The sequence below is a fragment of the Vipera berus genome, assembly GCF_964194415.1.
Source record: "Vipera berus genome assembly, chromosome: Z".
Classification (NCBI taxonomy): domain Eukaryota; kingdom Metazoa; phylum Chordata; class Lepidosauria; order Squamata; family Viperidae; genus Vipera; species Vipera berus.
In genome coordinates this window covers 129,487,879-129,513,328 of record NC_138205.1, presented here as the reverse complement: position 1 = coordinate 129,513,328, position 25,450 = coordinate 129,487,879, and the positions used below count along the sequence as shown (strand labels likewise).

Here is a 25,450-nt window from a genome sequence, read left to right as displayed (position 1 = left end):
GGGCTGAGGACCCCTGGTCTAGGGTCTGAGAAGAAGGTTGGACAAGAAGACCTTCAAAGTCCCTTCCAATTCTGTTATTCTATTTTTCTGTTATTCTGCTATTCCGTTATTCCGTTGTGGGTGCTCCATTACTGGAGGTTTTCAAGAAGAGATTGGACAGCCACCTGTCTGAAATGATATGCTTGAACAGGGGGGTTGGACTAGAAGACCACCAAGGTCCCTTCCAACTCTGTTATTCTGCTAGTTTGGCTGTTCCTTAAATGGGGAGATGGTTCTGCTAAAGAGAGTGGCAAGCTTTTGTCTTAATGTGGATGATGTTTACTTGTTTGATGGATGAATCATGGATGATTTGTAACTTGGAGACTGTCTTTTTGTCTGCAGGGAAAAGTCACACGCTGGTTTACCGCAGTGTGGTGTTGCAGGATTCTGCAGAAATAAAATTTGTGGCCGAAGCTGCAGAATCACGAGCTCAGCTTAAAGTCAAAGGTAAGGAATCACTTCATAATTTAGCGAATTCAATTTTCCCCCAGAAAGCATATCCTCAAACTAGCTACAGATAGTCCTCGACTCACGACCACAGTTAAGCCCCAAATTTCCATTGGTAAGGAGGTTTTGCCTCATTTTACATGCATTCTGGCTATACTTGTTAGGTGAATCATTGACATTGTTAAGTTGGTCGCACGGTTGTTAAGTGAATCGGGCTTCCTCATTGACTTTGCTTGGCAGAAGGTTGCAAAAGGGGATCATGTGACCCAGGGACACTGCAGCGGTCAAAAATATGAGACAGTTGCCAAGCATCTGAATTTTGATCATGCGGCCATGGGGATGCGGCAACGATTGTAAGTATGAAAAATGGTCATGTCACTTTTTTCAGTGCCATTGTAACTTCGAACAATCACTAAACGAATGGTCATAAGTCGAGGAGTACCTGTATTATCCACATTGAATTTCCTGCAAAGATACATCACTAACCGTCTTCTGTTCTCCTTCTTTAGAACTACCGGTCAAGATCATTAAACCCCTCCGGGTGAAGATCGCCATCGAAAGACACCGAGGTTTTATGGAATGCCAAGTTTCTCGTCCAAATGCTATTGTTAAGTGGTTCAAGGGGGACCGGGAACTCCACCCTGGCCAGAAGTATGAGATGGTGAGCGATGGGATCTACCGGAAACTTATCATCAATGAGACCGCATTTGAGGACGAAGGGATTTACACCTGTGACGCCGTGGATGATAAGAGCAGCGCTCAGTTTTATGTGGAAGGTACATCCTCTTCTTCATTTGTACAATTGTACGACAATTGTTGTCGTAAGGCCAGGTAGTACTGGCCTTACGGCAACAATTGAGCCCAAAGTTTCTATTGCTAAGCAAGACAGTTGCTAAGTGAGTTTTGCCCCATTTTACGACCTTTCTTGCCACAACTGTTAAGTAGATCGTTGCAGCTGTTAAGTTAATCATACAGTTGTTAAATGAATCTGGCTTCTCCATTGACTTTGCTTGTCTGAAGGTTCACAAAAGGGGATCACAAGACCCTGGGACACTGCAACTGTCATAAATATGAGTCAGTGGCCAAACGTCTGAAATTTGATCACATGACTGTGGGGATGCTGCAACGGTCATAAGGGTGAAAAATGGTCCTAAGTCACTTTTTTCACTGCCGTTGTAACTTGGAACAGTAACTAAACAAACTGTTGTAAGTGAAGGACTACCTGAAATATCAATTTGTTCCCCAAAAATATTGGGTGAAAAGGGACACTCAGCTGTGGTGGCGCAGTGGTTAGAATGCAGTATTGCAGGTTAATTTACTGGTCACTGCCAGAAGTCCAATCCTCACTGGCTCAAGGTTGACTTAGCCCTCCATCCTTCTGAGGTGGGTAAAATGAGGACCCAGATTGTTGGAGGGTGGGTGCAACATGCTGACGCTTAGAGAGGGCTGTAAAGCACTCATGCGCTCGTGACCTCCCGTTCAGACTACTGCAACGCTCTCTACATGGGGCTGCCCTTGAGGACCACTCGGAGGCTTCAGCTGGTGCAGAATGCGGCCGCGCGAGTTGTGATGGGGGTCTCCCGATACTCCCATGTAACACCTCTACTCGGCGAGCTGCATTGGTTTCCGGTTGCCCTCCGGGTGAGATTCAAGGTGCTGGTGATGACCTATAAAGCCCTAAATGGCTTGGGTCCGGGATATCTGAGGGAACACCTGCTGCCGGCATCAAGCTCCCTTCGTCCAGTGCGCTCCCACAGGGAGGGTCTTCTCAGGGTGCCACCGGTAAGAGATTGCCGGCGGACGACACCCAGGGATAGGGCCTTCTCAGTGGGGGCGCCTGCCCTCTGGAACCAGCTGCCAGTGGAGCTGAGGACTGCCCCCGACCTCCGTTCATTCCTCCGGGACCTGAAGACCTGGCTCTTCGAGCTCTCTGGCCCAGGCTGAGGATTAATCTTATTTTAACTGGGGTTTTATTTATGCAGGGACAAATATAATTTTTTTAAATTTGTTTTTAACTTTTGTATCTTGGTTTTTTAATCACCCTGTAAACCGCCCTGAGTCCTTCGGGAAAGGGCAGTATATAAATGTAATAAAATAAATAAATAAATAAATATAAGTGTGCTATTGCTATTGCAACACAGGAATCTGAGGGAGGGGGGCATTTGTTGACAGCAGATGCATTTCCCCTTGACTTTGCTTGTCAGAAGGTCAAAAGTGGGGATCATATTACCCTGAGACACAGCAACCGTCATAAATGCATGCCAGTTGCCAAGCCTCTGAATCTTAATCACCTGACCATGGGGCTTACTGCCATGGTCATAAGTGGAAAAACGGTTGTAAGCCACTTTTTTCAGCGCCGTTGTAACTTGGAATGGTCACTAAATGAATGGTCATAAATCGAGGACTACCTGTTAGAAAGCTCTTCCTGTGAACGATGGTGACTTGAAGGGCTTGGGGGTGACCGAGTCCCCAAACTCCAGCGGTGATGAGCTAGCGATTGACTTTGTCTTCCATTATTTCTCTTCAGAACAAACCATCAACATTGTGAAGGAGCTGAGAGATGTGGAGGTGATGGAACCAGCTGAAGCCCGCTTTGAGTGCGAAATCTCCATCCAGTCAGTGAAGCCCCCCAAATGGTCCCTCCGTGGAGAAGTGCTACAAAATGGCCCAAATGTCATCATAGAACAAGAGGGGAAAATCCACCGGCTGATCTTGAGGAAGACCAATGTGGACATGACAGGCACTATCCAATTTGCCATTGGCAAGTCCAAATCCTTGGCTGATCTAGTGGTCAAAGGTAAGGTGGAAGACACCCCACCCCACAAGTTTCAAACAGCCACGGAAGAACTGTGAGGGTGGTGGTAGTGGTTTTAGACCTGTATGCTTATTTAGAATGGAACGGAACAGAATGGAATGGAACAGAACAGAATAGAACAGAACAAATCGAACAGAACAGAATATAGAAGGTACAATAGAATATAGAGAAACAGAGTAGTGTAGAACACAGGTAACCCTCGACTTATGACCAAAACTGAGCCCAAAATTTCTGTTGCTAAGCAAGACATTTGTTAAGTGAATTTTGCCCCATTTTATGACCTTTCCTGTTAAGTGTATCGCTGCAGTGGTTAAATTAGTAATGAGGTTGTTAAGTGAATCTCGCTTCCTCTTCTGACTTTGCTTGTCAGAAAGTAGCAAAAGAAGATTATGTGACCCCAGGACACTGTAACTATCATAAATATGAGTCAGTTGCCAAGCAATTCGAATTTTGATCACATGATCATGGGTATGCTGCAATGGTCATAAGGGTGAAAAATAATATGTCACTAAATGAACTGTTGTAAGTCAAGAACTATCTGTTGGAAATGAACTTGAAGGTCTTCTGGTCCAGTCACACCAAGGATCCCACGGTTTAAACCTTAGCTACAAAGATTCTCTTGTATCAGTAGAATTGATAGACTTAATTCAGATTTGATTTGGGAAAATATTTGACAATGAAGCAGCATCAAAATTTTGGAAACAAAATTTTATTTGTTTGACCAAACTGGAAAATATTAGTGATGGTAACCCTTCAGATGAACATCAACTAGGCAAAGTTTTCCATAGGTAATTTCAAGGATTTTTCAACATTTGGAAGATGCACCTCTTTGAAACCACAGGAGGAGCAACAGAAAAAGATAAAAAGAAATCAACTCCAAAACTGTGCACCATAAGATTCGTAGAGAACGGATGCAACTACACAAATGGGGAAATAATTCCTCAAATTATGAACCTGCATGGCATGCTCAAACTGGGTGAAATTCTGGGAATTGTAGCTGGAAAACGTTTGGAGGTGCCGAGTTCATAAAATTAGGGAGCTTTTGAGGAACCACAATGATTATTTAGTTGGAAGAGAATGATTCACGGTCTAATTCAGTCTTCACATGAGTCTTCTTGGTTTCGAAGGTGACCTTCTTCACTTTCTCTCTGTAGATATTCCAGTGATCTTCACCAGACCTCTAGAAGACAGGACAGTCCTGGAAACCCATTCAGTGGTCCTCTCTTGTGACTTCAAGCCATCCCCAAAGGAGGTTGAGTGGTACAGGAACCACACTTTGTTGGAATCTTCTGAGAAATTTAAGATGAAGAGAGAGAAGTTCACAGCGGAGCTCAAAATCCTGAGATTGACTGTCGGGGATTCAGGTGTCTATCGATGCAAAGCTGGAAGTGCAGAGACGAAAGCCACGTTGACCATTTTGGGTAGGTTGATGGGATGAGACCTTTCAGGATTGTCCTTATGTAGGAGAACAAAAGGGGTGGACTAGAACTCACTGTCTTCTGGGGACTGGCTCAAAATCATCCAGCCAGACTAGAATTCACAATTTCCCAGTAATTGGCCCAAAGTCACCCAGCTGGCTTCATGCTAGTTGGACTAGAACTCACCATCTCTTAGTGATTGGCCCAAAGTCACCCAGTTGGCTTTTATGGATAAGGCAGGATTTGGAACAATCACCCTCCTGGTGATTGGCCCAAAGTCTCTCTGCTGGCTTTCATGCCTAAGGTGGGACTAGAACTCACCAACTCCTGGTGATTGGCCCAAGATTACCCACCTGGTTTTTCATGCCTAGAACTCTGTCTCCTGGTGATGAACCCAAAGTCACGCAGCTGGCTTTCATGCCTAAGATGGAACTAGAATTCACCATCTCCTGCTGATTGGCCCAAAGTCACACAGCTGTTTTTTATGCCTAAAGTGGGATTAGAACTCAGGGTCTCCTGGTGATTGTCCCAAAGTCAATTAGCTGACTTTCATGGCTAAGCTGGAACCTGAACTCATGGTCTCCTGCTTTCTAGCCTGGTGCCTTAACCATAGGACCAAACTGGCTCTACGTGTGTTACAACATGCGGAAGCAGTGACCAAGGTGGTGTGCAGAATGGAGCAATGTCTTCTTGACTTTTCCTTCCTTGCCACAGAGCGCAAAGTGGAGATCAGCAAACATCTGCAGGATGTGGAGGTTGACGAAGAGAGCTCGGCCACCTTCTCCTGTGAGTTGTCTGAAGATTGTGAGGATGTCGAATGGTTTCTCAATGACACTCATCTCTTCCCCAACAACTTCAATGAGATAAAGCATTTAGGGAAGTCCCACAGCCTGACGCTGAAGCACGTCACGCCAGAAGACAGCGGGACAGTGACCATCAAGGTTCAGAAGAAAATCTCTGAGAGCATCCGGCTGAAGGTGAAAGGTGAGTCTCTACTTCTACCGGCATTTCTGAGGTCTGAGGAGGTAGCTTGGTGGCCTTGAGATATCCTGTTTCCATCTTGGCAGATGAAATCCATGGGCACACCTCAAAGCCACTGGAGAGCTTCAGGCAGTTGGGGCCCTTGGTGCTTTCTGAGCATGGTTGTTTCCTTGAAGACGTTTCATGACCCAATTAGGTAACATCATCAGTGCTAGAAGGAAGTAGGGTTTGTGGAGAGGAGGAGGAGGTGGAGGAGAACCGGAAGAAGAGGAGGAGGAGGAAGAGAGGAGAAGGAGACAGACTATGGGGTCCTCAATGCTCTCTGAGCTTGGTTGTTTTCTTGAAGATGTTTTATTACCCAACTAGGTAATATCATCAGTGTTAGAATGGTGTGGGGTTTGCAGAGTGGAGGAGGAGGAGGAAGGGGAGGAGAAGGAGGAGGAGTAAGAGGAGTAAGAGAAGGACTGTGGGGTTCTTGGTGCTCTCTGACTTTGGTTGTTTTCTTGAAGACATCTCATTACCCAACTATGTAATATCAGTGCTTGAAGAGAGAGGGGTTTATTCTCTGTTTATTTATTCAACTGGCTTGCCCTATCAGTGTTGGTTAGCTGGTCCTTGACTAAGCTGTTGTTTACTCTTTGATTGTTTCTCCGTGTTTGTTTATTTATTAGATGTGTGCCGTGCCTATCCCCTCTAGAGTCGGTAGTTCCTTGATTGGGCAGTTGTTTATGGCCTGGTTGTTGTTCTAGTGACAACCTTGGTGTCAATCTCTGCTTCTCAGGCCCATCACGCTGCCCCTTCTCCATGCTTTTTTTTAAAATCTTCTTCCCCATCTAGAGACGTTCTGAAGAACTAAATGCCAAGTGACACCTGGCTTTCCAGTCCTCTGGATGGCCTCTTATCTATTAAAATCACTCTGTGTGTGTATGTGTCTGCACATGTGCGCACACGTCTGTAAATATGCCGATATGCATACATATACTATGGGTAGTCCTTGACTTACGACCACAACTGAGTTCCAAGTTTCCGTTGCTAAGCGAAACATTTGTGAAGTGAATTTTGGCCCATTTGATGACCTTACTTGCCCCAGTTAATAAGAGAATCACTGTAGATGTTAATAACGCAGTTGTTAAGTGCATCTGGCTTGCCCATTGATTCTGCTTGTCAGAAAGTCGCAAAAGGGGATCACATAACTCTAGGTCACTGCAACTGTCATAAATAGGAGTCAGCTGCCAAACATCTGAATTTTAATCACATGACCATGGAGATGCTGCAGTGGTCGTAAATGTGAAAACGGTCAGCAGTTACTTTTTGCAGTGCCAATCTAACTTTGAACTGTCAGTAAAATATTTATGACAGTTGCAGTGTCCCAGGGTCATTTGATCCCCTTTTGCAGCCTTCTGATGAACAAAGTCAATGCCGGATTCATTTAACCGCTGTGTGATTAATTGAGCAACTGCAATGTTTCACTTAACAACTATGGCAAAACGGGGCAAAATTCTCTTAACAAATATCTCAGCAATGAAAATGTAGGCTCAATTGTTGTCATAAATTGAGAGCTATCTGTACTAAAATATTTATTTATTTATTTATTTGATTTGTATACCACCCTTCTCCCTAAGGACTCAGGGCAGTGAACAGTGACATAAATGTCAAAATACACAAATACAGAAAATTGAAAATAAATTAAGCCCTACTGCCCAAATGTAGAAGATAAATTAAAACCACAATTAAAATTAAACCCCTCAGACCAGACCGGATTGCTTAAATAGATATGTTTTTAGATCGCGTCGGAAGGAGCGAAGGTCGGGAGCCATCCGGAGCTCAACCGGTAAATGGTTCCATAGGTCAGGCGCGCCCACAGAGAACGCTCTCCCCCTGGGAGCCACCAAGCGGCATTCTCCGAACGGTGGCACCCTTAGGAGGCCCTCTCTGTGGGAGCGTACCAGGCGGAGGGAAGTTGATGCCGGCAGCAGGTGATTCCCAAGGTACTCCGGACCCATGCCATGTAGGGCTTTGAAAACCATTACAAGCACTTTATCTTTATCACTTCGTCTCGTTAGTCAATATAACCAGTTGCAGCAAACTTTATTTAAAGAAATTACTGTCATTTTCAGAGAGCTCAGAGCAATTTCCTTTTAAAGACCTACTGCTATCTCAGCTGCCTCTGACAACATTTTTGCAAACTCTGTTGAATTGTGTCCCAATCCATGCAATTCTACCGAGGATCTTTGATCAAGATTACTGATGTCATCCTGACCAATGTAATGGCTTCTAAACATGCCTTTGTCTCCATCTCCTTTAGAGAAGCCAGCCGTCTTCATGAAATCTCTGGACGATGTGGTTGCCGAGGAACGAAGCACTATCACACTGGAATGTGCAGTTTCGAAACCGAAAGTGAAACCGGTGTGGAAGAAGGAAGAGGCAGAATTGATCCCAGGAGACAAATATGAGATGCTGCAGTCCGGGAAGACCCTGGGACTCACCATCCGAGACCTCTGCAAAGATGACGCCGGTTGGTACACGTGTGACCTTGGGACGGACATCGCCAAGTCTAAAGTCATCATTCAAGGTGCGCAGAATGATTGAGTCAGGAGAACATCATTCTCCATTTTGCAGTGGTGGGCTTCCACATCTCTTGGACATCCACAGTTAGTGTAGGATAAGGACTATGGGAGTTGATCCAGCAGCAGCAGAACTGTAGGGCATCGTGTGGGAGACATCTTACCCTCACACTGATGTCCACTTGGTGCTTGGTGACCATGATCCAAAAGAGATAATGAGACTTTAGAAAGCCACGATAAAGATGTTGAGCCTCTAGAAAGAGTGCAGAGAAGAGCAACTAAGATGATTAAGGGCCTGGAGACAAAAAAAATATGAAGGAATTGGGTATGGCCAGGAGGTTGCAGGACTCAGGAATGGCCAGTCTAGAGAAAAGAAGGACGAGGGGTGACAGGATAGCAGTCTTCCAGTATTTGAGGGGCTGCCACCAAGAAGAGGGGAGTCAAGCTATTCTCCAAAGCACCTGAAGTCAGGACAAGAAGCAACGGATGAAAATTCATCAAGGAGAGAAGCAACCTAGAACTAAGGAGAAATTTCCTGGCAGTGAGGACAATTAACCAGTGGAACTGCTTGTCACTAGAAGTTGTAGGTGTTCCAACATTGGAGGTTTTCAAAAAGACATTGCATAGCCATTGGTCCAGAATGGTATAGGGTCTCCTGCTTAAGCAGGGGGTTGGACTAGAAGACCTTTCCAATCCCATACAGTAATTGTGTGTTTTGATGTCTGCATCCCCATCTTGGTCATGTGACTGCGAATCACATTTAAACTCTGGTTTTGGCCAAAAATGCCACATAGTGAACAAAGGGTTCTCTTAACGACTGCAGCATTCACTTTACAGTGTCTGTCTGTGTTCACTTAATGACTGCCACATAAAAAGGTTGTAAAATCAGGCACGCTTCCGTTGTCGCTGTTTTATTGTCATTACGACAACAATTGGGGGCTCAATGACAGTTGTAACTTGAGGACTACCTGATTGATTGAGGCTCCTAAGAATTTTTAGTTTAATTCTTTTAGTTTAGTTTAATTATTTTAATGTGTTATTTTAATTATTTTAATGAATTTTTAAATTTAAATTAAATTTTAAATGAAATGAAATGAAATGAAATTTAAATTAATTTTAATTACAGGTAGTCCTCAATTGAACGGCAACAATTGAACCCAAAGTTTCTGTTGCTAAGAGAGACATTTGTTAAGTGAGTTTTATCTCATTTTACCACCTTCCTTGCCACAGTTGTTAAGTGAGCCTCTACAGTGGTTAAGTTAGTGATACAGTTGTTAAGTGAATCTGGCTTCTCTCATTGACTTTGCTTGTCAGACAGTCACAAAAGGGGATCACACAACCCCGGGACACTACAACCGTCATAAATATGAGCCAGTTGCCAAGAATCCAAATTTTGATTACATGGCCATAGGGATGCTGCAACGGTCATGAGCGTAAAAAACAGTTGTCACTTTTTTTTAGTGCCGTTGTAACTTCAAACAGTCACTAAAGGAACGGTGGTAAGTCAAGGACTTCTGGTAATTATTTTAATTTAATCCACTTCCTGTTTCTCCACAGAGCTGAATATCGGCATCACAAAGCGCCTAAAGAATGTTGAAGTGCAGGAAGGAGAGAGCTGTAGCTTCGAATGCATCCTCTCACACGAGAGTCTGGATGGTTGTCAGTGGCTGATCAATGGGAACGAAGTCAGCCATGACGCCCGATATCGAGCTTTCAACAAAGGAAGGAAATACAGCCTCACCATCAAGAAAACCTTAGTTACCGATGCCGGCGAAGTGGTGTTTTCTGTCCGTGACTTAAAATCCAAAGCTTCTCTTGTTGTGAAAGGTGCATAGTGGGGTGTGGGGGGGAGGGGAGCTAAGATTATATTAGAATAAGTTGGATGGGGTAGAGAGTCCCATGAAATCATCAACCAGGGTGGGGTCCTGGGGGCTTTCTGAGGCTGATGGTTTTCTCACAGACCTTTCCTGCTTCAGGAATATTTTGTTAAAGGAAGAATAATGAACTGAACAGTGCCTCAGAGATAGATAGATAGATAGATAGATAGATAGATAGATAGATAGATAGATAGATAGATAGATAGATAGATAGATAGATAGATAGAGTAATGTATTGGGTCTGTTTCACTTGAACTGTTCCACATGTCTTTGAATGCTGCTTGAGATTGCTTAATCAGGGAGTCGGTATAATGGTCACAGGCTGCTTAGACATGCAGTCTCCAGGACGACCATTGGTTGGCTATAGGGTGGCAATAGGCTCCTTCATACCTATTGTCCGCCGCCTAGTGGCCAGCAGTATAAATAGCTGCGTAGAAGCCTTGGTTACCAGTTCAGTGCCTGTTATTCAATAAAGCATGTTCCTGCCTGAACTCTCTCGCCTCGTCTCCTGCTTGCAAGAAACCCAGTACACAATAGATAGATAGATAGATAGATAGATAGATAGATAGATAGATAGATAGATAGATAGATAGATAATAAAAAAGTGATTGATAATTGGATAGATGATTGGATAGATAGATAAAGAGAGAGAATTAAAGAGATACAGATGATTATATAGAGAGATAGAGATAGAATAAGAAAGTGATAGATTTGATAGCTGGATGGATGATTGGATAAATAGAAGAGAGAGAGAGAGAGAGAGAGAGAGAGAGAAGAAAATGATTAATAGTTGGATAGATGATTGGATAGATAGATAAAGAGAGAGAATTAAAGAGAGATAGAGACAGATGATTGGATAGAGAGACAGAGAGAAAGATAGAGTTAGACATCCAAAAAGAAAGAAAGACAGACAGATATACATTGATAGATGGATGGATTTGAATAGATAGATAGAGGGGGTGGGGAGAGAGAGAGAGAGAGAGAGAGAGAGAGAGAGAGAGAGAGAGAATTAAAAAGAAATAGATTCATGATTGGATGGATAGAAGGAAAGAATTAGGAAGCAGATGGATGACTGAATAAAGAGAAAGAGGTAGAAAGAAATAGGTAGATAGATGAATGATAGTTAGACAAACAGATAGATATAGATGATTGAATAGATAAAAATACAAAGAGAGAGAGAGAGAGAGAGATACTTATTAACTGCTATCTTTTCCCCCAAAGTTATTTTACAATATAAAAGATTTGAAGTCCCCACAAAGGCTTAGAAAGAAATAGACCACCATTTCAGACATATGGCTGTCCAGCGGCGAACTGACCAACTTGTGAGAGTTAAGGAACCCCTTGAGAAGCTACACACATGCAGCCATTTCATAGCCACGGGTCTAAATCCAGCCTTATTTTTCCATCTGTGATGGTTGAAGATGTGCAAGAGGCAACAACAGTTATGGTGTCCTCTCTCTGACCTGGTTTCCTATCTTTTCTTCCTCACAGAAAAACCCGCCGAATTCACAAGACAGCTGGAGGACAAGTCCACCTCGGTGGGACGGGAAGTCAGCCTGAGTTGTGACTTGTCTAGATGGGACAACAACCTGAAGTGGAAAAAGGATGGCAAGGAGATTCGGAGGAGTCAAAAATACGACCTGCGTCAGGAAGGCACCCGGGCGATATTAATCATCCATGACGCCACAGTGAAAGATGGTGGAGAATATACCTGTGAGATCGAATTCTCCAAAACAAAAGCCACATTATCAGTGGAAGGTCAGTGATGGGGCTACAGATAGTCCTCAATCTGCAACGGTTTGTTTAGTGACCATTAGAAGTCAAAATGGCACTGAAAGAAGTTACTTAACCCTGTCAAAAAAAGGTGCCAGAACTTCGTTCCAGTGAGTTCTATGACAGAAAAAGCACTTCTTCTTCTTCTTCTTCTTCTTCTTCTTCTTCTTCTTCTTCTTCTTCTTCTTCTTCTTCTTCTTCTTCTTCTTCTTCTTCTTCTTCTTCTTCTTCTTCTTCTTATTATTATTATTATTATTATTATTATTATTATTATTATTATTATTATTATTATTATTATCATCATCATCATTCATTCATTCATTCATTCATTCATTCATTCATTCATTCATTCATTCATTTATTTATTTATTTATTTATTTATTTATTTATTTATTTATTTATTTATTTATTTATTTATTTCATCTGTTCCAGAAGCTGGAAACTGCTTCGTGAAGGATCTTGAGGACCTGAAGGTGGAGGAGAATAAGAATGTCACCCTCACCTGTGAAACCAAGAAACCAGCGTCTGCTGTGACGTGGAGGAAAGGCATTGTTGACCTTCAAGCTGGCCAGAAATATGAGATCAGCCAAAAAGGGACCATCTTGCAACTCCTCGTGAAGGATCTCAGAGAAAATGATAGTGACATCTACACGTGCGACATTGGTGACAGCCAATCTAGTGCAAAGCTGGTGGTGCAAGGTAGGACCTATGTCTGATTGGTTTCAGTCGTGTAGAAATAAAATCAGAGAGAACCCTCTAGAGGTGGCCCTTATGACCACGACTGAGCCCCAAATTTCCATTGCTAAGCAAGACAGTTGTTGTGAGTTTTGCCTCATTTTACGTCAGTTCTGGCCATAGTTGTCAGGTTAATTATTGCCGTGGTTAAGTTGGTCACATGGTTGTTAAGTGAATCTGGCTTCCCCATCAACTTTGCTTGTCAGAAGGTTGCAAAAGGGGATCATGTGACCCTGGGACATTCGTAAATATGAGTCAGTTGCCAAGCATGTGAATTTTGATCATGTGACCATGGGATGCTGCAATGGTCAAGTGTGAAAATGGGTCATAAGTCACTTTTTCAGTGCCCTTTTAACTAAAAGTGGTCACTAAACAAACTTGTAAGTCAAGGATTAACTGTATACCAATATGATTAGTTTTTTTTTTAAAAAGAGACAATGGTTTATTTCTCTTCCTTCCTGTTCCATCTTTTTTTCTTTTTGTATTTTAGGCCTGCCGGTAGTTTTTAACCAAGAACTGCAAAACAAGGAAGCACAGGAAGGGAATAAAGTCCGTCTTACTTGTGAGCTTAACAAATCAGACGTCCCTGTGCAGTGGATGAAGGGCAATGTAGTCCTGGAAGCGGGGGACAAATACGAATTCAAGCAACGGGGTCCTGTGACTGAACTCGTCATCCGGGACGCAAAGCTGTCGGACGCAGGGGAATATATTTGCAAAAGTGGAGACCTGAAGACCTCTGCAAAGGTGGAGGTGACAGGTAGGAGAGCTTTGATAATGTTTGCCAGTATTGATAGCAGTTCTGGACATAACGGTCTTCCAAAGTTCTCCATTGCTGGGATGGGTAAGAAAAAATGGGTGGATAATCTCAGGGTCTCTAGAGAAAGAGGGATTCCAGTGTTTTCTCAAATGCAGGTGTTCCTTTTGGTTTTATGAAAAGGCTGAGATGATTTGCTTGGGCATGGTGGACCTCTGTGAGAAGGAGAGGGTTGGACTAGATGGGTCCAATTCAATCGGGCGTTGCTTACGTTCATCTCATATCTCACCTCAGAATCTCCTATATCTCTTATCTCATATCTGATACACATATCTCATATCTTGTATCTCATCTCATATTTTTATTTTTATTTTTTTTAATCCCATTTATATCCCGGCCTTCTCCGAAGTCTCAGGGCGGCTTACAATCTAAGCACAAATCAATCTGCTTAGCAATAGCCTTCATTCTATGTATATGCCTGCTTATTAGGGCTTTCGCCCCCCCCCCCAAGCGGCATTATTACAAAGTCAGCTTATTGCCCCCAACAATCTGGGTCCTCATTTAACCTACCTCAGAAGGATGGAAGGCCGAGTCAACCTTGAGCCTGGTGGGATGCGAACCTGCACTAATTGCAGGCAGCTGGTGTTATATCATGTCTTATACCTCATATATCTCTATCTCATATCTCAATATTATACCTCATATCTTATACCTGATACCCATATCTCATATCTTGTATCTCATCTCATATCTTATACCTCATATCTCATATCTCATATTTCATATTTTATACCTCGTATATCTCAATCTCATATCTCATATCTCATAACTCAATATTATACCTCATACAGTATCTCATACCTCGCATCTCATTCCTCATACCTGATACTCATATCTCATATCTTGTATCTCATCTCATATCTTATACTTCATACTTCATATCTCATATTTCATATTTTATACCTTGTATATCTCAATCTCATATCTCATATCTCAATACTATACCTCATATCTCATACCTCGCATCTCATTCCTCATATCTTATATCTCATATCTTGTATCTCATCTCACATCTGATACCTCATACATTTTATCTCAAATCTCATATCTTATACCCCGTATATTTCAATTTCATATCTCAATATTATACCTCATATCTCATACCTCATACCTTGCATCTCATACTTGATACTCATACCTCATATCTCATTTCATATCTTATACCTCATACCTCGTATATTTCAATCTCATATGTCAAAATTATACCTCATACCTCATACCTCGTATCTCATATCTACCTGATACTCATATCTCATATCTTGTATCTCATATCTCATATCTCAATCTCAACTCAAACTTTTACCTCATACTTCACATGTCATACCTCATGTCTCATATCTCATATCACATCTCAATTTCATATCTGATACCTCATATCTCATTCATATCTCATTCATATCTCATATCTCATACCTCATATCTCATATGATATACCTCATATCTCATTTCTCTCATACCTCCATATTTCATATCTTATATCTCATACGTCATATCTCATTTATATTCATTTCATTACATCTCATATCTCAATCTCACATATCATATCTAGTTCATTTCATCATATCTCATTCCATCAGTCCTTGGTGCTCTCTGAGGTTAGTTGTTTTCTTTCAGACATCTCATGACCCAGCTAGGTAACATCATCAGTGTTAGAAGAGAGGGGAGGTTATAGAAAGGAGGAGGAAGAAAAGGAGGACAAGAAGGACTATAAGGTCCTTGGTGTCTTTTGAACTTGGTTGTTTCCTTGCAGATGTCTCATTACCTAACTAGATAACATCATCAGTGCTAGGTGGTTTATTTATTTAGAAGATTTACTTATTGCTCTCTGCTGCTGCCCAAACTGAGTGGGTCGTGTTTCCCTGTACAAATCCAATTTGCTTCCTGTTGCCATATCAACTCACATGCAAGTTTTCTCCAAAACCTTACTTTGCCCCCCTTATCCTGATCGTGCCTTTTAGCGGCCCCTGCCATTTTTAAGGAAGAGCTTAAGGATGTGGAAAAGAAAGAGGGCGAGACTGTCGCTTTGCGCTGCATCCTCGCCACACCGGAGGTCACAGTGGCATGGAAGAAAGGTGCGACTCTCCTTTGGCCGAGCGAGAAGTATGAGATGAAACAGGATGGCTGCGTGGCTGAGCTGCTGATTCGCCATGCACAACCGGAGGATGCAGGAAAATATACTTGCAGTGCGGGAGAGAAGCAGAGCACAGCTCAGATCAAAGTCCACGGTAGGGAAAGATGGTGGATACATTCCTCATCTTCGCTTGCTCTTTCCTTGTACAAAGGTCTGTGTAAATTCTCAGTCATGGTTGTCCCGAAGGTATATTTCCAAAAGACAACTGGATTTTGTTTTCCCTTGAAGACATTTCACTTCACGTCCAAGAAGCTTCTTCAGTTCTGACCGAATGCTGGAGAATGGAAGGATTTATATTCCTAGCAGTTATCTCTTTCTGAGAGTCACTGAGGCCACTTGAGGGTTTACCTGTGCCCGCGGGGTCACCTGAATAGTGCCAATGGGTGATGGAGCCTATAGCGCAGTGAGACATGTACAGCTCTGTTCACTGAAGAAACAAAGCAACCACTTCACAAACCCATGGCACAAATATAGGAGAACAAACCCATTGGGGCCAGATTCAGGAGTCCATCTGCATTTAAAAGACAAAGGCTACTCTTTCGAAAACAGCAAAGTCCACATTCTGGATAGAAAGGATCACTGGTTTGAAAGAGGGGTGAAAAAGGCCATCTACATTAAGACTGAACAGCCCACTCTCAGCAGAGGATGGGAGAGAGATGACACCACCTGTCTCCTGTTTGCAAGAGTCCTTTCAGCAGTTCCTAGAAGGCTGCACACCCATTTGCACTAGTCAGGTCACCCTGAGGGCTCAAATATTTATTTATTTATTTATTTATTTATTTATTTATTTATTTATTTATTTATTTATTTATTTATTTATTTATTTATTATATTTTTATACCGCCCTTCTCCCAAATAAATAAAAATAAATAAACCTTAAGTGGTCTCAACAACCCTCAGAGAGAGTGCTAACAACCAGATGACTGCAAGGAATACAGGTAGTCCTCAACTTACAACCACAGTTGAGCCAAAAATTTCTGTTGTTAAGTGGAGACATTTGTTAAATGAGTTTTGCCCCGCTTTACGACCTTTCTTGCCACAGTTGTTAAGTGAATTACTGCAGTTGATAAATTAGTAACCTGGTTGTTAAGTGAATCTGACTTCCCCATTGACTTTGCTTGTCAGAAGGTTGCAAAAGGGGATCACGTGACCTTGGGGCACAGCGACTCATAGGTATGAACCAGTTGCCAAGCATCTGAATTTTGAACACATGATCATGGGGATGCTTCAGAGATCGTAACTGTGAAAAATTGTCATGAGTCACTTTTTTCAGTGCCATTGTAACTTTGAACAGTCATTAAATGAACAGTTGTAAGTCGAGGGCTACCTGTATAAATCCTTCCATCCTCCACCATTAAGTCAGAACTGAAGAAGCTTCTTGGATTAATAAAGAAACATCTACAAGGAAAAACACAGTTGCTTTTTGAAAAATCACCTTTGGGACTGCCTGTATTGTAAGGTTACATGAACAAAATTTTGCAAAATTGCAAATATTTTTCCCTGCCTAGAAAACGAGGGTCCGTTCTGAAATGCTTCCCACGTCCCTTTTCTTTCAGTCGATGGAAATACCTTTTACCTGCCAGTTCTCCAATCTGCAGGTTTCCTCCTGTCTCCCAAGGTCATTCACATGTACCATTATATCATCTCCCCTTCTCTCTTATCATCTGCCTATCTTGTCTGTCTATAATTATCTATATCTTTGTATCTTTGTATCTATCTATCCATCTATCTCTCTATCATCTATCTGTGTCTGTCTAACTCTGCATCTGTCTATCTATCTATCTATCTATCTATCTATCTATCTATCTATCTCCATCCATCCATCCATCCATCCATCCATCCATCCATCCATCCATTTACATCTATGTTTTGTCTATATCTATTTATCTATCTTGTCTATGTATCCATCCACCCATCTGTCAATCTATCTGTCTATCTATCTTTCTATCTGTCCATCTATCTGTCCTTCAATCTCTCTCTCTCTCTCTCTGCCTGCCTGCCTATCTATCTGTCTGTCTATCTATCAATCATCTCTGTTTCAAAACCCAAAGTCAGTTTAAAGGATTCTTGCTCTCTTGTTTAAATCAATTGCTTCAGAAAGATCTCACTGCCACCCTGTATTGTCCTAACAGCTCCTCATAGCTATCTGTCTGTATTCTGGGGCTAGAAACATGGGTGTCTAAAGTGGGTGGTCAAATGAGTGCAATCAAAGTTCTACTTGTTTTCTTTGCATTTGATGCATTTGCTGATTTGACCTCCTTTATAATATAACTTGAATCTAATATTGCTAAGTGATCCTCTTGTATTTATGCACACACTCCATATCTTTGTCTGTAACCCTTCATCCTCCAGCTACACCTGTCAGCTTTAAAGATAAACTGAAGAATGCCGAAGCTCTGGAAGGTGGAGTAGCTACTCTCCGCTGTGAATTAAATAAGCCCGCTCCGGTGGAGTGGGTGAAAGGACAAAAAACTTTACGGCCGGGCAGCAAATACCGAATGAAGAAAGAAGGTGCCATCGTCGAGTTGACAATTCATGATTTGGACTTGAAAGATGCTGGAGATTATACCTGCATTTCTGGAGACCAACAGACGACTGCAGTCCTAACCGTGAATGGTAAAAAAAGCCAAATCAAAGCACAGCTTTGCTTATCTTATGGAGGTGTTCCTACACCCCTATATTTGTGTCCTTTCAAAGTTTGACCATCTTGGTCTGCTCTCTTTCGCCTTGGCCTTCTGCGCGTCCTTCAGGCCTGAAGATCTCTGCTTTCCTTTTCAGCTTGGCAGGAAAGGATGCTTTGCAAATTGTTTCTGAGCGTTGGCGTTAGTAGAGCAGGTGAAAATAGTCCTCGTGTCCGTTTTAAGCAAGGCTGAATCCTGTTTCTCCAAATAATTCTCCCTTGTGTGCGTTCAACTTTTGACCTTAGGAGAAATCTACTTTGAGGACCACCTTCCAAATTCGGAATGGGTAGCAACTGTTGAGAACACACCAGATGGTAATCCATGGGTGTCACACTAGAACATGTGTGTGAGAGAGAAATAGTCTTCCCCATAACTTGTTGCTGTTGATGTAGTATCTTCTCCTTTTTTTATTGAAAAGTTTTACAATACATTTTGAATAAAAAAAAGAAAAACCCCTCCTCCCCCTCCCCTCTCCCCAACCCCCCCTACCCTCCCCACCCTCCCCGACTTCCCAGAGCTGAATACAGGGTATAATAATACAAACAAGCATAATCTAAAATATGCTAACAACAATAATAAAACATCAAAATCTATCACACTTTAACTCTCCATAGTCAAAATATTAATAAAATAACTACTAACTAATTATACGTCATAAAAATCCGCTACTTATTCAAATGCTAAATGATACTTTTTAGTCCCATATTTATTCTGAATATATTCAATCCATCTTCTCCATTCCACAATATATCTCTGTTGCGATTGATCTTTCAAATATGCTGAAATCTTTGCCATTTCCGCCAAGTTAGAAACTTTCAAAGTCCACTCTTCTATAGTAGGCAATTCCTCCTTCTTCCAATATTGTGCTACTAAAAGTCTCGCTGCCGTAATTAAATTCAACATCAACTTTGTATCTATAACAGTAGTATCTGTAATAATACCCAATAAAAACAATTGCGGAGAGAACTTTATCCTTTTCTTAAATATCTTTTGCATATTCCACCAAATTTTAATCCAAAAAGCTTTAACCTTTTTACAAGTCCAACATATATGAAAATACGTTGCATCCTCACAGCCACACCTCCAACATTTGGGCTGGCAAAACATTTTATAAAAATTCTCTCTTAAATTTTGGGCCTGTGTAAATTTTACATTTCTAACCCAAATCTTTTCCCAAGTGTCCATTGTTATAACTTCTTGAAAATTCTGGGCCCACTTTATCATGCAGTCTTTAACAAGTTCCATTTCTGAATCAATTTCTATCAATGCATTATATATCCTTTTTATATGTGCTTGACCTTGATCTCTAATTTGTTTTATCTTCTCCTTCTGTGCCCCTCAGCTGTGGCTGCGCATTTCAAAACTCAACTGAAGAATCAGGAGGTGACTGAGAGTGGAACTGCCACTCTGCATTGTGAGTTGACCAAAGCTGTGGATTCGGTCGTGTGGATGAAGGAGGAAAACGTACTGAAACCGAGTGAGAAGTACCGAATGAGGCTGGAAGGGCGCTTTTCTGAGCTTTCCATCCAAGATCTGGAGGTCCCAGATGCTGGAAGTTATACCTGCATGTGTGGGGATCAGAAGACCAGAGCAACTTTGAAAGTGAATGGTAATAAGCTTTGGTTGGGCTTCTCGGTTGCTCCTGATCACTAAGTTCTTTCTTCGATCACCTGAAATGCAATTACTTTTAATGTAGTGTCAGAAGCAGGATCTTCTCCAATATTTCATAAACCTTGTTTTGGTTTTCCTGATTATTGTTTTCCCTCGTGGTATGTTTCAAACATCGCAAGGGTTTTATCCGTCGAGATCTAATTCATGCAGTAATTTGATCCTGTCTTTCTCCATGTTGCGTCCTTCAGCGCTGCCCGTGTTTTTCCAAGAAGAATTAAAAAACCAGGAAGTGACCGAAGGAGAATCAACCACTTTCCAGTGTAAGCTGAACAAAGCAGCAACTGTGGAATGGTACAAGGGATCCAGGCTGCTAAAACCAGATGGAAAATTCCAGTTAAAACAGGAAGGTCCTTGTGTTGAACTGATGATCCAATGCTTGGACATCGCTGATTCTGGAGATTATACTTGCAAATGTGGAACCCAGAAGACTACAGCTAAATTGACCATAAATGGTAAAAATAGATTCATAACACCTTTAAATCATTGTATCTTAAAATCTTTAATTTTCTAGGTCTTCAATGGAACTCAGCATCGCAGTTTATCTTTTTACATCTAACTTGCTTGTTCTTCATAAACCATTCTTTGACTTATCATCATCAATCTTGCAGTCTCATAAATGGGGTCTTGGTCTTTAAAACCTTCCAAAAGATCAAAACATTTCTTCCTCAACATCCCTTTGGGGATATCCAAAAGTTGGCAGCAACTATTGGGAGAAGACGTTCTTTAAACTTGCACTGGGAAATGGCTCAAGAGATCAATTCAGAATACAGAATAACAGAGTTGGAAGATACCTTAAAGGTCTTCTAGTCCAACCCTTGGCTCAAGGATACCTTATACCAGGGGGTGTTAAACTCACCGTGTCATGTAACGTGTCGCCACATATAGTGACTCTTTCCCCTTGCCGGAGCTGGGATGGGCACAGTTACTGCGTGATGCATCCGGCCCATGGGCTGGCAGTTTGACACCCCTGCCTTAAACCATTCCAGACAAATGACTGTCCAATATCTTTTTGAAATCCTGCAGTGATGGAGCAACCACAACTTCTGGAAGGGAAGCCATTCTACTGTTTAATTCCTCTCACCAGCAGGAAATTTCTCTTCAGTTCTTCCATCCATCACTTCTTGTCTAGCTGTTAAATGCTTTGGAGAATAGATTGACTACCTTTTTCTCTGTGGCATCTCCTCAGATATTGGAAGACTATTATCCTGTCACCCCTAGTCCTTCTTTTCATTAAATTAGACATACCCAATTCCTGCAACCATTCATATGTTTTAGCCTCCAGTCCCCTGATCATTTTAGCCTCCAGTCCCCTGATCACTCTTTCTAGAGCAGGGGTGTCAAACTGCCGGCCCGTGGGCCAGATGCGTCACACGGAAGCCACGCCCACCCCATTGCCAGCAATGGCAAAACAGTCCCAATACGTCGTGTGACGTCACACGACATTGTGAGTTTGACATGTCTATTCTAGAGTCTCAACATCTTTTTTTTATATCACGGTGACCAAAACTGGATACATTATTCCAATTGTGATCTTACCAAAGCTGTATAAAGTGGTACCCACAGATAATAATAATAATAATAATAATAATAATAATAATAATAATAATAATAATAATAATAATAATAAGAAGAAGAAGAAGAAGAAGAAGAAGAAGTTGGAAGGGACCTTGGAGGTCATCTAGTCCAACCCCCTGCTCAGGCAGGAAACCCTATACCATTTCAGGCAAATGGCTGTCCAGTTCTTATGATATTGATGCTATCCTTCTGTCGATGCAACTAAGGATTGCTTTGGTTTTCTTGCCAGCTTCCTATCTTGTTTTCACCAAACCTAGTTTATTTGAGAAACAAAGAAACCATGATTCTACACTGTGCCATTTCATTATCTTTCATAAATTATTATTTTTTTGTATTTGTCCTCTTCCTCTAATCTCTGCCCTCTTATTTTGAGGGTATTTCCCCTGTTTCAACTCCAAGGTTTAATGTGATGGATAATGTACTGAAATAGGGAACTGAATCTAAATTCAGCAATAAGATTCTGTTAGTGGATTTGAAGATATAGCTGCACCTGATTTATAAATCTGTGTAGGTAGTTATCCAACTTATATGTTGCTAGATCTTGCTAGACTCCTACATGTCCTGTAGAAATGTAATAACAGGGAGCAAAAATTAAACAACATAAGAAATGAATAATGTTCTATTAATCCCTGTTAATGGCATACTTAATAGTTTCAAAGGATTAAACTCTTTGAGCAATAGATGTCCTAGTGGACAATCACTTAAATATGAGCCAGCTGTGTGCTGCAGCTGCCAAAAAAGCCAACACAGTGCTAGGCTGCATTAACAGAGGGACAGAATCAAGATCACATGAAGTATTAATACCACTTTACAAGGCCTTGGTAAGGCCACACTTGGAATACGGCATCCAGTTTTGGTCACCATGATGTAAAAAAGATGTTGGAGTCTCTGGAAAGAGTACAGAGAAGAGCAACAAAGATGTTTAAGGGACTGGAGGCTAACACATATAAGGAACGGTTGCTGGAATTGGGTATGTCCAGATTAATGACGAGAAGGACGAGGGGGGACAGGATAGCAGCCTTCCAGTATCTCAGGGAGTGGCCCAAAGAAGAGGGAGTCAAGCTGTTCTCCAAAGCCCCTGAAGGCAGGAAAAGAAGCAACAGATGAAAACTAATCAAGGAGAGAAGCAACTTGGAACTAAGGAGAAACTGACAATTCAAACATTCAATCTGTGGAACAGAAGTTCCCTCCAGAAGTTGTGGGTGCTCCATTATTGGAGGTTTTTAAGAAGAGACTGGACAACCATTTGCCCAGAATGGTACAGAGTCTCCTGACTGAGCAGGAGGTTGGGCTAGATGACCTCCAAGGGCCCTTCCTGTTCTATCATTTTATGTTTATGTTCCAAATGAGCATGAACTGAAATCAGGGATTCTGCAGTCAGCGGCATCCTCTCTATGTGATCCATTTGAAACTGGAGGCAAATGTCTACATATTTTTTTAAAGAGTCAGATATTATTTATACAGAAATTCTAGCTAAAAAAACTAGCCCTATGTCGGTGGTCTTCTCTGCATGATCTAATCTAGCATTTCCCAACGTTGGAAATTTTTTAGGCATGTGGATTTCAAGACCCAGAATTCTCATCAACGGTCCTGCTGGCTGTGGAATTCTGGGATTTGAAGTCCACACGGCTGGAAATTGCCAACTTTGGGGAAGCCTGATCTAGTTCAACCATCAGCTCACACTCTCCTTAATTCGTCCATGCACTGGAATCCATATGATTGCTGGTACAGGCAGTCCTTGACTTACGACCATTTATTTAGTGACCGAAGTTACAAGACTCTGAATAAAGTGACTTATTATTATTATTATTATTATTTATTAAATTTGTATACCGCCCTTCTCCTGAAGGACTCAGGGCGGTTAACAGGGCATATATAAATAACAATACAAAAATTAAAAAGGAATTAAAAAAATGCCCAATTAAAAATTACAATAACAATAAAAGCAATAAAAGACCCATTAAAAAGCCTAACGTTCCCCATCAGGCCAGACCAGCTAGTTCAAATAAGTGGGTCTTCAGCCCGCGCCGGAAGGAGCGAAGGTCCGATGCCATCCGGAGCTCAACCAGCAGTTGGTTCCATAACGCCGGAGCGCCCACAGAGAAGGCCCTCCCCCTGGGGGCCACCAGTCGACATTCCCTGACCGGAGGCACCCTGAGGAGGCCCTCTCTGTGGGCACGCACAGGGCGGAGGGGAGTTGACGCCGGCAGCAGGTGGTTCTCGAGGTACCCCGGACCCATGCCATGTAAGGACTTGAAGATCATAACCAAGATTATGACCATTGCAGCATCCCTATGGGGATCAAAATTTGAACTAGGATGGAAGGGATCACGTGATTCCCTTTTGCGACCTTCTGACAATCAAAGTCAATGGGGAAACCAGATTCACATAAAAGCTGTGTGACTAACATAACAGCTGCAGTGGTTCTCTTAACAACTGTGGCAAGAAAGGTCATCAAATGGGGCCAAAGTCACTGAAAAACTGTTTTGCTCCGCAACAGAAAATTTGGGCTGCATTGCAGTCATTAAGTCAAGGACTGTCTGTATTCTCGAGACCAATGAACCTACAATGCTGTGATATTTTTTACATCTAATGATGAAGTCAAACTGAGTTTGCAAGAATTCAAGACTGTAAACTCCATAAATTGGAGGTTAAAATGGTAATTCCCAAGCTTTTGCAGTTTGACAAGATGGGGATCAGCAGGGATTGAACAGATCTCATACAATAACCCATTAAGGAAAATGATTAGGTTGAATTATGCATCGTAATTAATGACCCGAATTGTTTGCTAAGGAAGGAGTTGTGTCAGAATCCATTTATATCACATTCATAAATGTATGTTTAAAACATTATCCCCCCCCATGGATTCTGCCATCTCCCGAGGAAGGAGGAGCGGATGTGGATTCAGCCTGCCTTAGGTTATTTCAAAGACCAAGGGAACCTTTTGAACTGGGGGAACAAAAGGGAGGGTTAGAGAAGAAGGCATCTGGCCTGTGTCTTCTTTTAATTCTGGAGAGGAAGAAGGCAATAACCATAAAGATTCAAAGTTCCTTTTTCCCCACGAAAGGGATGACACGAAGTAAAATGATGGGGGCTGACCAAATGGGTTGAGGGAAGGGGGGTTGAACCGGGATCCCTTTATAGAGTTTAAATTTGTAAAACAATACTAAGTCCTGTCTTGTATTTCCACAACCAAGCATGTCCTAGTAAAAATTCCTTTTGGGCTAGAACTGACTCCCAAGAGTTTTTGTTTTCCTAAGACGTGGATTGGGGTGGGTCCTGACAAGTTGTTTGTGCTCCCAGCTAACCCTGATGGACTTCTGTCCTATCATTCTCCATTCTTCAGCCTTGCCGGTCCTCTTCACCAAATCTTTGAAGGACGAAGAAGCTCCAGAAGGCAAAGTTGCCACTTTCCAATGTGAGCTGAACAAAATATCTGCCCCCATAGAGTGGAAGAAAGGACACAAGATCCTTAAGCCAGGAAGCAAGTATAAAATGAAACATGAAGGAAAAAATGCTGAACTGGTCATCCAGAACTTGGAAGTAACTGATTCTGGAATTTATGCTTGTGTATCTGGAGAACAGCAAACCACAGCAACTTTAGAAGTCAAGGGTAAACCTTTCTCTCTCCACATATATATTTCTTCTATTGGTTCCCTTCATCTCCTGGTCTTTCTCAGCCTTTTAGTTTCTCCTGAAATCCTGATCTTGGTGCCAGACTATATATGTTGACAATCTTTCATCAACTATCTTAGAATCACCAGGTTTGAATAGATACCAGCAAAGTTTAGTCCCTCAATCGAATTTTAATCTTTTTATTAAAAAAAGTCACTTTTCTTATTTCTGAAGGTGTCCAAACATCTAAGATTCTTCTGTGTGCATGTGTGTGTGTGTATATATTCCTCAAGGAATCAAGGACAGATTCTTTC

At 41.9% G+C, this 25,450-nt stretch overlaps 1 protein-coding gene across 10 annotated transcripts in view; it reads left to right on the top strand.

Moving 5' to 3' along the window:
- Nucleotides 1-25,450, top strand: part of OBSCN (obscurin, cytoskeletal calmodulin and titin-interacting RhoGEF) — a 246,317-nt gene that overhangs the window by 64,069 nt on the left and 156,798 nt on the right. For 7 of the 10 annotated variants that reach the window (XR_014028536.1, XM_081344175.1, XM_081344171.1 and 4 more), the window contains exons 29-42: nt 382-486; nt 996-1,262; nt 3,014-3,283; nt 4,456-4,722; nt 5,434-5,703; nt 8,006-8,272; nt 9,822-10,091; nt 11,633-11,899; nt 12,347-12,613; nt 13,140-13,406; nt 15,422-15,688; nt 17,947-18,210; nt 19,618-19,884; nt 20,135-20,398. Coding sequence is in view for 9 of the 10 variants with exons in the window: in XM_081344175.1 (XP_081200301.1) it covers nt 382-486; nt 996-1,262; nt 3,014-3,283; nt 4,456-4,722; nt 5,434-5,703; nt 8,006-8,272; nt 9,822-10,091; nt 11,633-11,899; nt 12,347-12,613; nt 13,140-13,406; nt 15,422-15,688; nt 17,947-18,210; nt 19,618-19,884; nt 20,135-20,398 (3,579 nt within the window). In the remaining variant the exon portion in view is untranslated. The remainder of the gene's footprint in view (nt 1-381; nt 487-995; nt 1,263-3,013; nt 3,284-4,455; nt 4,723-5,433; nt 5,704-8,005; nt 8,273-9,821; nt 10,092-11,632; nt 11,900-12,346; nt 12,614-13,139; nt 13,407-15,421; nt 15,689-17,946; nt 18,211-19,617; nt 19,885-20,134; nt 20,399-25,450) is intronic. The other 3 variants (XM_081344174.1, XM_081344173.1, XM_081344177.1) reach the window with 3 other exon arrangements.